At 43.2% G+C, this 15,010-nt stretch overlaps 1 protein-coding gene across 1 annotated transcript in view; it reads right to left on the bottom strand.

Moving 5' to 3' along the window:
* CHN2 (chimerin 2) overlaps positions 1–15,010 on the bottom strand; it is a 205,788-nt gene that overhangs the window by 47,647 nt on the left and 143,131 nt on the right. The window contains exon 7 of the mRNA XM_050938674.1: positions 74–151. Within this exon, the coding sequence (XP_050794631.1) occupies positions 74–151 (78 nt within the window). The remainder of the gene's footprint in view (positions 1–73; positions 152–15,010) is intronic.

Raw genomic sequence — 15,010 nt, 5'->3', positions numbered from 1 at the left:
AATCTCAGTGGTTTTTTCCCTGTGTAAAGTTTTACAAATCTTTAAACCAGAAGCATTCCAAAGCTGTTCTTACCTTAAAATTGTGTGCTTTTTCATAGTTGAAATGGTTGTCATTTTGAGTTAAAGCTGCTCTTCTGACCAAAGAGGTGATCTGTGAATAGGCAAAGAGTTTCAGAGGTTGCCATAATAGTGCCCCCTTTACTCCTGCCTTAACCCCCAATGCCACTGCCAGCAGCTCTTGACGTTTCCTTCCCCGCTTAGACTTGTGAACAACAGCACAATTTTTCTCATTTTCAAGCCACAGATCCTCAGAGAACATAGTGCTTGGATCCCAGATCTTTTCCCTGTCTTCCTCTGAGGCTGGGAGGCTTACTGTACTCAGGTTTGTCCAACTGCTTCTAATGTTAGACAGCAGATTTGAAGCAGCTGCAGTCCATTCTGCAGAGACCTCTGGCATGTGACTTGAATGGGCTGTCTTGTGTGATGGAAGGAGCTTCTGCATCTGAATAAGTAATGGCCTGTTTTGTGCTATTTCTTAAGGCAGACGTGTGCCTGAAACAATAGTCAGAATTCATGTACTGAACAAAACTCCCCCTCCCCCGCAGCAATGGTATCCAGCGAGACACTGAAGAAATACAGGCAGGGAGACAGCTTTACGGCCTCATGCCACAACAAATTTCAAAGGAAAGATCACTTCTAGTTGGTAGCATGTTTTAAAAAAAATGGCTCTGATGCTGCATCCAATTACACTCAGACCTGGAGATTTATGAGCCATTCTGGTCTGAACACCAATGGATTAAACCCTTTAAACCCTGATGATTGTTTAATCTTGCAGGGCTAAAATCTCTTCTTTTTCATATCCTGTGCAAGTGAAAAACCCAGTAGCACTCCAAAGATTAATAGCATTTCTGTGGCATGCATTTTGCTGGGGTCCACTTAGCAGAGAGCAATTAGATCACATTCAGTAAAATTTGGAAACTAAGCCCCCAGACATTCAATCTGATCACACAGGGAGACCCTTAGCGCGCGCAGAGGCCCATGGAAGACAACGGAGCTCTGCAGAGATGCAAGGGGTGCATCCTGCACAGATCGGATGGCAGGTCTGGGGCCTAAGTGGCACCAGTCCAGCTGTTTCCCCACTCTAGTTTCTGTAGTATATATGTTTGGGAGAAAGGATAACGTGGTTAAAGCCTAGTACAGGGAATCTAATCCCATCTCTGCCACAGCCTTCTGAATGACCTTGGGCAGGTCACAATCTTTTCATTTCTGTTTCTCTATCAGTACAATGAGGATAACAGTTACCCACCTCACAGGGATATTGTGAGGCTTCATTCTCTAGTGTCTGTAATGTGCTTGACATGCTCAGAGGGAAGGTACTACAGGGGTGGACAATATTACCAGGAGAGTTGCCTCTGAAACTGACGAGTAATATCCCTGCCACCCTTTGTTTCTGCCTGTATGCCTATTCTTTTCCATACTTGAACCCAAAGACAAAAGCAAATTAAATGATCTAAACGGACTTAACTTTTGTTAATTTGTGAAGCTGTTTCTTCCTTTGGCTCTACCCACACCCCAATCCCTTAGACATCCTAGGGGGTTCATCTAATTTACTGACTTAAAACAATACCACCACATAGTTTACATGCTCTCAGTAAAAATTATGCTATCCTGGTATGAAAGCCCTCAGGGACAGATGGTCAACCATCAGTAAGATGAGGCTGTGTAATTTCATACAGTGCCCTACTTAGGGCATTTAACAAGTTCTGTAACCTGCAAAATCAGCTTTTCAAATGTGACATGATGTAGTGGTTTCTGTCCTGAATGTACTTCTCTTCCCTTTCTTTTCCACGTAATTGGCAGCATAACTCACTCTCTCTCTCCCCCTATCAGATTTAGAAGCCTTGGTAGTGAGGCCATGGCTACACTGGCGCTTTACAGCACTGCAACTTTTGCGCTCAGGGGTGTGAAAAAAACACCCCCCTGAGCGCTGCAAGATACAGCGCTGTAAAGCCTCAGTGTAAACAGTGCCGCAGCGCTGGGACCGCGGCTCCCAGCGCTGCAAGCTACACCCGTAGAGGATGTAGAGTACGTGCAGCGCTGGGACCACACTCGAAACTTCAAAGCGCTGCCGCTTTGTTTAGAACTCCCTGATCAGCAGGGAGTTCTAAACATGCTGCATTGATATTGCTCAGCCCTGAGGTGTCTGGTGCTATTCTGTGCATCCTTCAATTAATACATCCTGTTCACTGCCAGATCAGAAATCAGAGCTTTGAGCGCAAAAAAATCTTCTCCAGTGGATCAGCTCTTAATCAGACATTTAGTGTTTTAGGACAGGATGTACAATTTGATGCATGTATCTAGCCCCAGCAGACATTAGAGGCTTAGATCCAGAGGAATGTTATACCTCTCCCAAATATCTTCAGCATCTACTTCAGGGAATCATGTTAACACTCATTTAAGACCTGTTCTTGCTCCCATTCAATGAGGATAACAGTGATCTCCTCAGAGGGATAGATGTCAATGGGAGCAGGATAAGGCCCTTAGGAAAGAAAGCTTAGGACATCAACACATCACTTTAAGGCTTTTGTCCTAAACATCAGCATATTATATTTCAGCACTTCAGCTTCAAATCAATTCAAATTTATCTGTTACTTTGACAGAGAAAATCATAATCCAGTAACTAAGTTTGGACATTTTTTTCAAAACACTTACCTAGCTATGAACCCTCAACGTAAACATGAAATAGTTTCTCTCTGATATCCAGCGTGACTGAATCAAGGTCAGAGAGGTCAGCTTCCTCATAATACTTTAGCATTTGCATTGATGCCACTGGACTGATAAAAATTCCATTATATAAGATATATTTTTACATAACATTGTGGATGTGACACTCAAACTACAGGATTATGATGATATAGTGTATATCTTAAAATAGCTACATATTTTACTTTTAAAATACATACATTACTTTACTTTTAAAATATTACATGTCATCTTAAGGACAGACATAGTATCTAATGGAAATACGGGCGTTTCTCATAGGATTGTTTAAACTAATTGACTTAAAGAAGGAGAACCAAGATAATCCAGTTCATGTGTATGTCTAGGGCAGATCAGTATTTGTTGTTTATTGTATTTGAAATCGTATTCGTCCACTAGGTTGCTTTATCACCAGACTGATGCCTTTGTCAGGTATGTGTTTAACAGGTATTTGTATAAGAGGCAGGTGCACAGTAAATGCATTCTCTTAACAGGCTTGATCATATGAAGCCACACTAGATTCAATATCTAACAAAGGATGCTGAAAACTGATCTGATTCAGGGCACAATACTATGGGACACAAATTTCCCCCTCCCTCCTACTTAAAGGACAAATAGCAGCAAAATCAAACAAGCTGAACTGTTCTCAAAGTAATGAACCTTGATGCGCCATTCCTTCCCCATGCCCCAGTGCAGTCCAAGAGTTCAAAAGCAATTCATTTTATTCATTCCCGCCCCCCTTTCTTTTTAAAAGATCTATTGTACAGGACATTGTGTCAGCTAACTTAAAGAACATTTCTTGCTAAGGCTAACATACCTCTGGCTAACATAGAGGCTCCTGATGGCTGAAAATATGTTGCTAGTTTTAACAAAATATTTACATTGATAATCAAAAACCAAATGTAAGATGTGGAGAGGATCAGGGGATCTCCATGGAATGTAGGATTTTAGCTGCTTAGTCGCTCAGTAAGCCATGTGCATTGTACAGTAAGTTGGGCATTTACAGTACAGTAAATATCACTAAACCAGAATTAGATAGCAAGGGAAGGGAAAACATTGTTTAGCTGTGGCAGCATTTTCAGCCTGTCTTTTTAGAATGAGATTATTGAATGATTTGAACTGAATCCTCCACAAAACATGACTAACTTTGTTTGCTAACAAAAGGACTTGGGGGGTTAAGAAAGAATAAATATTTATAGAAAAATCTTCAGTTTGTTGTTGTTGTTGCATAAATTCAATTTTAGCTGTATGGGCAGCTCTCAAGAGTTGCTAAAAGTAAAGGCCAGGCTGAGGCTCATCCTGCATGCCTGTGCAGGGGAATAAAGGAGCAAAAAATGCCTTGCTGTCCCCCTGCACCAGATGCTATACTGTCGGTAGATGCATCGGAGGGAGAACAGCCCCCATGGGTCTGCTGCATCTCCCTCTACAGCCCCCATGCAAGTGGATGGGATAGACAGGCAGGGGTGGGTTAAGTGGGGGAGCCCTGGCACCACCCCCTAATCTGCTGATGGGCATACTTTGGTTCAGCTATAAGGCTGGTGCAGGCCTTGGAGGAAGAGATGAACCAGAAGGCAGATCATGCTTCTCTCTGGGCTGCTCGTGGGGTGGCACAACTACTTCTTGCTCCATGCCCAGGTATTGTGGCAAATCCACAACTGAGTCCTTAATAAACAAAGTGCTGCCTGTTTCCTCACTGGTGTGATATGCTCCACAGCACACAGAATGGTACATTCTCACCTGACAATCACCAAAAAGACAATGTGGAGATGACACACAGTGTGATAATCTTGCAAACTGCATTGACTTTTTTTTCTAATTTCCTCCTTAAAGAGTTCTGCCTGTGACACTCAGAGCAGCCATCTCAAAAGAAGCACGAATGCTACAGCATTCCAAGTGCATTGTTAATAAGCCACAAGTCACAAAGGAGCCCAGGGAAATGGTCGTGAGGGCTACTGAACTAAAGGCTGTGTTTACAAAATATTAAATCAGTACATTGATCCTACTGCAAAAGAGAATGAAAGGAGAAAGTTAAAAAGAGGCTTCTGTGTTGTTACAAGCTTTCCATGAGAAACAACGGTAGACATTGAGCCAGGGGCGGCTCTATGTTTTTTGCCGCCCAAGCATGGCAGTCTGGCAGCCTTCAGCAGCGTTTCTGTGGGAGGTCCGCTGGTCATGTGGATTCGGCGGCGGTTCTGCGGGTGATCTAATGGTCCTGCACATTCGGCGTACCCGCTGCCAAATTGCCGCCGAAGCCGCGGGACCAGCGTACCTCTCGCAGCAACGCCGCCGAAAGCTTCATGAATGCCTCCCAGACGATGACTGGCAGGCCTCCCACCCCAGCTTGCCGCCCAGGCACGCGCTTACTGCGCTGGTGCCAGGAGCCACCCCTGCATTGAGCATTACATGATGTACATGGTGGGGTGCTTCAGGGCCTGGTCCTGCAATCTTCTTAATAATATAAGAAACTGTTACTCTCACTGAGGGTCACCAGGACTACTTGTGTGAGTAGGGATTACTCGTGTGAGTGAAGCTTTGCAGAACTCAGCTCCAAGTTAGGAAAGTAGAGCAGAATATAAGGAACTTTGTCTGCTGCTTTTTTAAATCAAAGCAGAACATACTTTTCCAATATTTTTGATGGAAGTTTCCATCAGAAGGGAAATAATTTATCTGCATACCAGCTAATCTAGATTCCAACAGCGCTGTGTGACAAGCACAAAACAATACTGAGGAAATAACTATGTAGTCAAATATTGTGGCACTGAGAACTCTGATCAGCTGATGCCCTCACTTATGGTCCTTTTTATTATTATTATTTTTTAAAGCAAAACTCCTCCTGAAATCAGTAAAAATTTTGCCTAAATGCAAGATGCTCTGAGCTCCTCTAGGCTGTAAGCTCCCCTTTAAAGGATGCAATGTTGTAGCGGATTCATACACATAACTGGTCAACAGGAGCTCCATGAGCTGAACATTTGCAAATTCTAGCCTTGTGTAAGAACTGTAGGAATGGGACTTCAGGTTCTTCAACATATTAAGATACTTTTCTGGGCCTGAGCAACCAGCCAAAAATTTGGGATCTTGCAGGGTGTTCCAGTTAGGAGCAGAAATTTACGATGGAGTCAGGTACCAGGGATGCAATCTTGTTTGTTTACAAGGAATGTACAAAGTCCTGTTCCCCTGAACACGGGAAGATCAAAACTACAGGAGACTGTTCATCTGCTTACAACCCCAAGCCTCTCTCAGACACCCCCACACTATGCATGTCCAGGCTGTGTGTGTAGCACCCTTTTTATGTCTGTTTATGTGCTATCTGCTTCCTTCTCCTCTCTCTTTTTAACACCTCTACACACATATCTTACCCACACACCTCTAATTCAAGACTTGCATATTTATTTTTATTTTTTTGGTTGGGGACCACTATAAAGCAGTTTACCTGTTGCATTTGGATTTTTTTCAAAAAGGTTCCCTCCCCATGTCACGAATCAGAGGAACTATCAATAATATATACTAAGTGCACAAAGCAGCAGACTAGGGCTGTGCCTTTTCCCCCAGTCCACTTAAGTCAATCCCCCTGCACTACTTTTCTCTGATGGCACAAGGAAAGAGAAGACTGGCTGTATCCCCCAGCTGAGGATTCCCAGGGCCTTGCGGAGTCCTCAACAGCAGTAGAGCCAGCAAGGTGAGCTTCTATGCCATCCTGCAGTCCAGGGCATACTAGAGGGCATGATGGTGCATTCTAGTTATGATGGGCTTGTGAAGGGTCCCTTGGGGATTGTTGCAAGCCAGTGCCAGTTACAGCAGCCCCCTGGCTACTCTAACATGTATCAGGGCAAAGCAGAGATTCACAGAGTGCCTCCCCCTGCTTCCATGAGCATAATCTCAGCAAACCAGAGATGCTACCATTAATCTCCATCCGCCATCCTACTAATTTGATGTCAATGGAAATTTTGCATGCAAGAGGAATGCAGCTGCTCCAGCTGCAGTAAACATACTCCAAGAATTTAATCAAAATCTTTCCACACCTCCTGAATGTACAAGGTAGTGTGACAGTGATAGATTTCCATTTATATTCACTTCCCCTCTGACATTACTCAATCCCACCCCTATATTTGTACTGATACAGCTATAGATACAGACCAGACTTTAGCTACTGCAAAACAGACCACACTTTACCTCTTGTATCAGAGGGGTAGCTGTGTTAGTCTGGATCTGTAAAAGCAGCAAAGAATCCTGTGGCACCTTATAGACTAATAGATGTTTTGGAGCTGAGCTTTCGTGGGTGAATACCCACTTCGTCAGATGCATCACTCACGAAAGCTCATGCTCCAAAACGTCTGTTAGTCTATAAGGTGCCACAGGATACTTTACCTCTTGCAACTCTCAAATGAAAGACATACTCTTTATTAGAAAATTTGAATTAAGATTATTTTAATACTCCCTAATCAGATTTCTCTTAATATACTCTGATTGTTTTTCTCAAAACAATGTAGTGAAGAAAACTATGATAGCTAAAGATGAAATATTGTGGATTCAGGAGGAGACTAGAACGACCATTTCTAAAAATAATATGTGCTGTAAGCTTCTTATATAGGATTAATGTGATACACAAATTTTGGAACAACTACTGGTGGGTACATTCTTAAGTGTGTGTGGTCACATACACATCTCCAATTAAAAAAAAGGGCTAGAACTCTTTATGCTGCTATATAAATGTGTTGCTTACTGTTTTAAGATATATATTTTATAACAACGATTATACTCCAGTAAGAGTCTATTATAGTATTTTCATTTCTAAGGTTTTTTAAAATAAACCATTGTTTAGTTCTTACAAACATTACATTAAAGTCTGTAGTCAGCACTTTGAAGGCATGATGTGTCATGTGTTAAATATTAATTAATCCAAAGAAGATTTCAGTACAGTATTTTCTAATCTAGATTGGTGACAAGCAAAATTCTCATTATAAATCTTATTATGTATATTATGGTTGTGCCCACGATTTACTAGGTACTGCCCACATATACATGAAGACATGGTCCCTGTCATAATCTAAGAGGAAAAGGTACAAGATAGGAGTAAACCACAATCATTAATATATATTGATGTTTTTCAAAGAAAATAAATATTATCAAGACTCAAATGCCCCTCTAACTAGCCAATCCAAGTCTTGAAGATGGATCTGAAGGAGGAGAGTATATAAAGTATTACTATGCTCTTCTTGAGCAGCCCTGAAGAGCCACAAGATTAACATGTAACAGCAGGTCTATCCTATTTATTCCTGTTGTCTGAACTTCCTTTCCTCCCACTCTCTCTTTTATCCTCTCCAATCCAGCTCCAACCTTGTCAAGGTTACTAATGACCTGGCCAAGCTGATGGGCCTGTTCTTTGTACTTAGTGTTTACTACCTGCTACCTTAACAGTGTGAATCACTCCTCCTCCCCCGGCTTCTGTGAGTCTCTCTTTTCTCCTACCTCACAGGCTGCTCCTTCAGCATCTCCTTTGGTGGGCCTAGATTCCGTCCCCTGTGTCAGTATCCCTCAAGGTTCTGTCCTCAGTCCCCTCTCCTTGCCTTTCTATATGGTTCCCTTGGAAACACAATCTGCTTCTAGGGTTTCAGCTACCACTTTGATGTTCAGAACACCCAAATCTATCTTTCTGTGCTCAGTCTGTCTCCTTCATCTCCCAATCATCTCAGTCTCACATCTGACTGTCTCTGACACCTTCAATTCAATATATCCAAAAATAAACCTCCAATGTTTCCTCCCAAATCCTGGAGGGGGACTTGGAAACAATTTTAATAGAAGACTTTACCTTTGGGATCCCAGGTCATTTGAAATTGGGACTTTCTCACTAAATTTGTATCTGTACTCCCTCCTGCTCTCTATAGGAGCCCACAGCACATATTATTATGATTGAACTGTTATCCCGTGTACTGCATCGACTGAGTTAGACTGTAACCTCTTTGGGACAGGCACATTTTAAATTAGTGCATTTGTAAAGCAGTATACAATTATTGCAGCTATAAAAAATAAAAGTACCAGTGATAATTATTTCTGTAGTTTAACCAGAAACCAGATACAGTAGTTAACCCAAATTTTGCCAAAAGTCCTAGATGATCCTGTTATCCTATTGGCAATGTTCTCTAGAGGTGCCAAAGTTGTGACAGTATTTTCTTTAAATAACAGACATTTAGTATCTCTTTATACATCTTTTAAAGTAAATTAAGTAAGTGCTTCTGTATTTTATAAGCTTGGACTAAATATGGAGGGAAGGATAGCTCAGTGGTTTGAGCATTGGCCTGCTAAACCCAGGGTTGTGAGCTTAGGGATCAGGGGCAAAAATCTGTCTGGGCATTGGTTCTGCTTTGAGCAGCAGGTTGGACTAGCTGAGGTCCCTTCCAACACTGATAGTCTATATTAAGTGTTAGTAATCACAGCTCCTTTTTGGTAGAATATATTTGGTTACTGATAAATTTATGTTTTAGTGTTAGGATCCTTAGGATAATTCAAAGTTGAAGTTGTCATGAGTAATAATGACATAATGTCTTTGATTTGAAGAAGCCATCTAACTGAGCGCCAGATCCTGTAAGGTGCTGATAGTCCTCAATTCCCACTGAGCTAAATCACAGATCAGGCTCTGAATTACATCATTTCAGATCTATGACATCATGAGATATTTGAATAGAAATGAACTCAGTCAGCCAGAACATTAAAACAAGGGAGTTCAATAATAAACTCCAGTGTATATAGCTAACATGTCTGCTCAATGAACATAGGGACTGGATAACCTCATAGCTCACCACATATCCAAGAGTGCATATGGCACCATAAACACATCAAGTCATGCATTATTGCTTATGGGATAATTCTAACTTCTCTGTCTCAAGGGTCACAATGACCTAGAGCAGGAAGGACCAGTGCAACCATTTAGGCAACCCAGGCAGTCACCTAGGACGCTGGGATTTGGGGGGTGCCATTTTCTTCAGCAGCGACTGCGGGCAGCCGGGTCTTCGGCCGCCCTGGTCGCCACCGGCATTTAGGCAGAGGGAGCTGGGGCAGGGGAGCGCAGGGAGAGCCGCCTGCAGCAATTAAAGGGGGGGGGGCGGCATGCAGGGGAATTCCCCATCCCAGCTCACCCCTGCCCCACTTCCTTCCCGAGCACGCTGTGGCTACTTCACTTCTCCCGCCTCCCAGGCTTGCGGCACCTAAGCTGATTGGGGCCGCAAGCCTGGGAGGCGGGAGACGTGAAGTGGTGATGGCATGCTCGGGGAGGGGTGAAGCAACGGTGAGTTGCTTCATTTCTCCTGCCTCCCAGGCTTGCGGCGCCAATCGGCTTAGGCGCTGCAAGCCTGGGAGGCGGGAGAAGTAAGCAGCCACGGCGTGCTCTTGCTCATGCGTGGAGCAGAGGTGAGCTGAGGTGGGGGTGGTGCTCAGGGCAGAGGGTGGGGAGCTGCTGCAGGGGTGGAGTGAGCACCTCAGGCTGAGGGGGGAGCTGCTGCGGGGTAGCGGGGGACAAGATAGAAGTTTCGCCTAGGACGCAAAACATCCTTGCACTGGCCCTGAGAGCAGGGGTGGCCCACCTGTGACTCCAGAGCCACATGCGGTTCTTCAGAAGCTAATACGCAGCTCCTTGTATAGGCACCAAATCCAGGGCTGGAGTCACAGGTGCCAATTTTCTAATGTGCCAGGGGGTGCTCACTGCTCAACCCCTGGCTCTGCCCCCACTCCACTCCACTCCACTCCTTCCCACTCCCTCTCCTGAGCCTGCTATGCTCTCGCTCCCCCTCCGAGCCTCCTGCATGCCACAAAACAGCTGATTGGGAGGTGCAGGGAGAGAGGGAGGAAGGGAGGGAAGGGGAGGTGCTGATTGGCGGGGCTGCTGGTGGGCAGCAGGGAACTGATTGGAGGCTGTTGACATATTACTGTGGCTCTTTGGCAACGTACATTGGTAAATTCTGGCTCCTTCTCAGGTCAGGTTGGCCACCCCTGCCCTAGCGGTAGGCATTATCGGACAGTATCACATGGCTTGTAATCATCTGTTGGCTGTGGCATAGACAATGAAATTTAAAATGTAAATTTCCGTAGCTGAAGAAAAACTTTTGTTTATTTCACTTTCTTGTCATAGCAGTTCTAATATTGTATTGTGATGGGGGGAATAATCTTCCTTCGGGATGAGACTAAATTAATATTGAGGCCTAATTCTGTAGGCTTGTTTTGAACAGTATGTGCCAAAGTCAGTGCTGCTGTTCATGCTGAGAACCAAAAATCCAGTCTTTGTGGGTTTATGACAAAATGAGGAGGATAGTTTTCAGAGAAGTTTCCCAGAAACCACATAGCCAGACAAAAATAGCCATGAAGTTCTGAGCCACTAACCACTCATCAGAGTCTGCTGACCTCTGAAAGGACTGCGTAAGTAACTTTGGCAGAGCTGCCTGAATGGAAAATCTGTTGGGGCATTCTCTGGAACTAACAGCAAATATTGCCATGAGTTTTCCCCTAGAGCAAAGTGAGTGAACTTGAAGGTCATAAATTGAAGAAAAGATTGATATAAAGTGAAATAGCATAAATAACTTGCTGAGACTATATGATTTGGCAATCTATAAAACATAGTTTATCAGGAGATGATTCTTACAGGTCTTATCCCTTATGGTCCTCACTGGGAGCTGAGAATGATTAGCGCCTTGCAGCATTCAGTGCTATGTGATTTTGTTTTCAGCTTTTGCTATTTTCAGGCTATGCATTAGACACAAAAAAATGTCAGCCTTATTCTTGTAAACACTTATAAGAATGTTAATCTACCCAGCCTACATAGATTGTGGGGTCATCATATAATACCAAGGGTGTGAACTAGAAATCTGTTTATATATTTTTCATCATGTTACCCATTTCTATTCTGTTTTGCTGCTCACATTTTTTCCACAAAGTCTTGCAACTTTTTCTTGTAATAAAATTACAAACTATGCAGCCAAGTACATGGTGACATCAACTACACATACAAATTAGGAGATGAAGTGGACAATTAGTGGAGAGCAGAACACGATGCATCAGAGACACAGAGAACACAGCTGAAAGGAGTATTGTCATCAAAAGCAATTTAACAAACCTTAACCATTACACTTGACAAAACGAACAGTTTCAGATTAATAGAGTCATGTCTCTAGAGAAAGGGAGAGGAGGTTAGTTTTGCTGTAGAATCGTGTGTTTTCTGATATGATCACAACCTGCTGTTTCAGCATGTTTCTGCGGCCTGGAAACAAGGGGAGGGCCATGGGAAACTGTTTTGCCTATGTGTAATTTTAAGTCTGGTATAGAGAAGACAGGCAGATGTAAAGCCAAGGGTTGCACTATTATTCTGGGCCTATTCCTCTGCCTATCAGCTTCTGCAGCTGTGGTTGTCATGTGGCCTGCCTGCATTCTGAATCTATAGACACTATTCTGTGTCCAAAGATGGATCCCACTGCGGTGGCTGCATATGGTGTTTGTAGCTTTCCAGCTGTGGAATCAGACTCAACCCAACCAGGCTTCACTGAATGTTTTCACTGTGCCTGTGGTAAGGAGCAGACTCCTTCCTAGATGGCTGTTAACCAAGGAGATGCAAGGCTTCATGCTGTATCTCTGGCAGATGGCTTAAAACTGGAATTCAGCCTGGGAGACATGACAAGAGGCACCATATTAGGTAAAAGCTGTCCCCCATTTAGCAATCTAGCTTTAGGGAAGAGAGGGTAGATGCTGCACTCACTGGACACCACTCCACAAGGTATATATTTTTTATTTTTAATAAAAATGAACGGAGTCCCATAGATTCCTCTCCTCCTCCTGGCGGTATATAAAGAGGTTACTAAAGCCCAGATTTGTATTATCGTCTGTTCTCTATATGGATCCAGAACAAGCAGGGTAAAAGTTAGTCATAAGATTAGAGTTGCCTCACTTACCTGATCTGAAGAGCTACTTAGGGAATCTAAGGAACGTTGGGGGGAGGGATAGCTCAGTGGTTTGAACACTGGCCTGCTAAACCCAGGGTTGCAAGCTCAATCCTTGAGGGAGCCATTTAGAGATCTGGGGCAAAAATCTGTGTGGGGATCAGTCCTGCATTGAGCAGAGGGTTGGACTATATGACCTCCTGAAGTCCCTTCCAACTCTGATTTTAAAAAAGAAGAATGGGCAACTCCATCCTATGTAACATGTGCATTCACTTCCTCTCCCTCCACCCCATTATGCACAAAGCCCAACTCCCCAGGACAGGTGAGCCTGAGATGCAGCCTATTTATGTAGCCCTCTGAGGCTTCTGCACCTCTAGAATGTCTGATCAGAAGCTGGCCCTGGATCAGGTACTCTGTTCCCATAGTCAGCCAAGGGAACTACACTGTGCTGCAGATGCGACATCAAAATCATGATTCATTGCACTGTATAGCAGAGCTTGCTATAGAATACACAGAATGTTTGACAGTGTCTATTTTGAACTATTATAAAGTACTGGCTGCCAATGCCCCTTCTCTGTCCCTTCATAAGAAATGATGTGTAATATTTGCTTTGTTCACTGCTTGCGGCTCCCTCTCCTGCCTTTTTTTTTACCCTGAAGATGGTAATGGGGAAATATACATAACACACTCATGCATTCCCATAGCTGCTAAAGACAAAGCACAGACAAAAGGGTGACCCTACTGATCTACTAGTCAATGCGCACAAAAAAGCTGTATAATCCTAGTTTTATTTTTCCATACAGCCTGACACCAGGTGTCAGTTGACCCTGATCGTTCTTATACCTCCCCGCGACCTCTAGTCTGCTGCCCTCTGGTATGAAGTAGAAGCTTTTGTTATTGATGGCACTACATGCACAGCTGCTTCAGTGATTGTTCTAAGAAGGACAGATGGCTGCTCTCAATACAAAAAAGGGATTAAAAAAAAAAGAGAGAGAATGACATCACTATGCCTCAAATTTATTCCACTACCTCTATGGCGCTAGCAGCAACATACAATAAAAATGCAGTAAATTCCATTTCCTCAACACAAACATTTCTAAATTGCACAGCAAATGTAACGAAGCCTTTTTTGAAATACATAATTGCCACCATTCCAATATAGTTTTACAGCTGTTCTATCAAACCTGGTTAGGTACTTATATAGTCCTGTGATCATAGAATCTATCCGAGTACCTTCCAAATATTTAAAAACATATTTTGAGGTTCTTATTAGTTCTCATCTTTCCCACCCTAGAGAAGACTTACATACATGTTTAACTTTATACACTATGCATAGCATCACTGAAGTCAATGGGACTAGCCACTCTCAGCATGTGAAGTTAAGCAAGTGCCTAGGTCTCTGCACAATTGGTGCCTCACTTCTGAAAGCAGTTAGTTCTGTGGGCATTCTTCTCACTTGGGAGAGTAAGTTACCTATTTTAGGTCCAACTCCTAATATGTCTTCAGCACTCATGAGCCTCCCACTATCGGTCAATAGTTTCCCTGTGTCAACGGAATGCAGTTATTGCAGGATGTCGTAGTTGCAAAGTGAATGACTGACTATCTTTCAGGTTATGAAGTTCAGCCCGTTAGAGAGCTTTGAATATCAGGTCAGGGTTCTAGAGCTGGACTCTGTATTCAGTGGGGAGGCAATGCAGTAGCACAGCACCAGATCTTGTCCAATTAAAGTATTTTAGCAGTTTTATATAGACAATATTTATAAAATTCAACATACTTCTTAGAATCTCACTAATTAGTTCTTTGGGAAAAAACTGACCTACAGTATTTACACATAGTACATTATATTCTGCATATTTCTTCAGCAAAAGATGTGTGTGCAGATGTTGCATATGTGATATGCTCTGAAGAAAAACAAACCAAGAAATTATGAAATCAAAGGCTGTGATTTTAAATGTGACCTAACAATCAGATATTTCTAATAGGACAACTTGCAAGAAAACATTAGTAGCACATGTAAGAGGACTTTTTAAAATATGATGCTGTAATGAATGGATATGTTATCCAGTGGTCAGAGCAAGGGGTTGGAAGCCAGGACTCCTGGGTTCTGTATCTGGCTGTGTGAACTGGGGAAAGTTAATTAACTTCTCTGGACCCAGGGGTGGCTCCAGGCACCAGCAAAGCTAGCGCGTGCCTGGGGCAGCAAGCAGCGGGGGGGTGGCCTGCTGGTTGCTGTGAGGGCAACAGTCAGGCATCCTTCGGTGGTGTTTCTGTGATAGGTCGGTTTCAGCGGTAATTCAGCGGTGGGTATGCTGAAGTCACGGGTCCAATGACCTTCC

The sequence above is a fragment of the Gopherus flavomarginatus genome, chromosome 2, assembly GCF_025201925.1.
Source record: "Gopherus flavomarginatus isolate rGopFla2 chromosome 2, rGopFla2.mat.asm, whole genome shotgun sequence".
NCBI classification, from domain to species: Eukaryota; Metazoa; Chordata; order Testudines; family Testudinidae; genus Gopherus; species Gopherus flavomarginatus.
The sequence above is the reverse complement of the archived record's forward strand: the minus strand, read 5'-3'. Positions and strand labels throughout refer to the sequence as shown.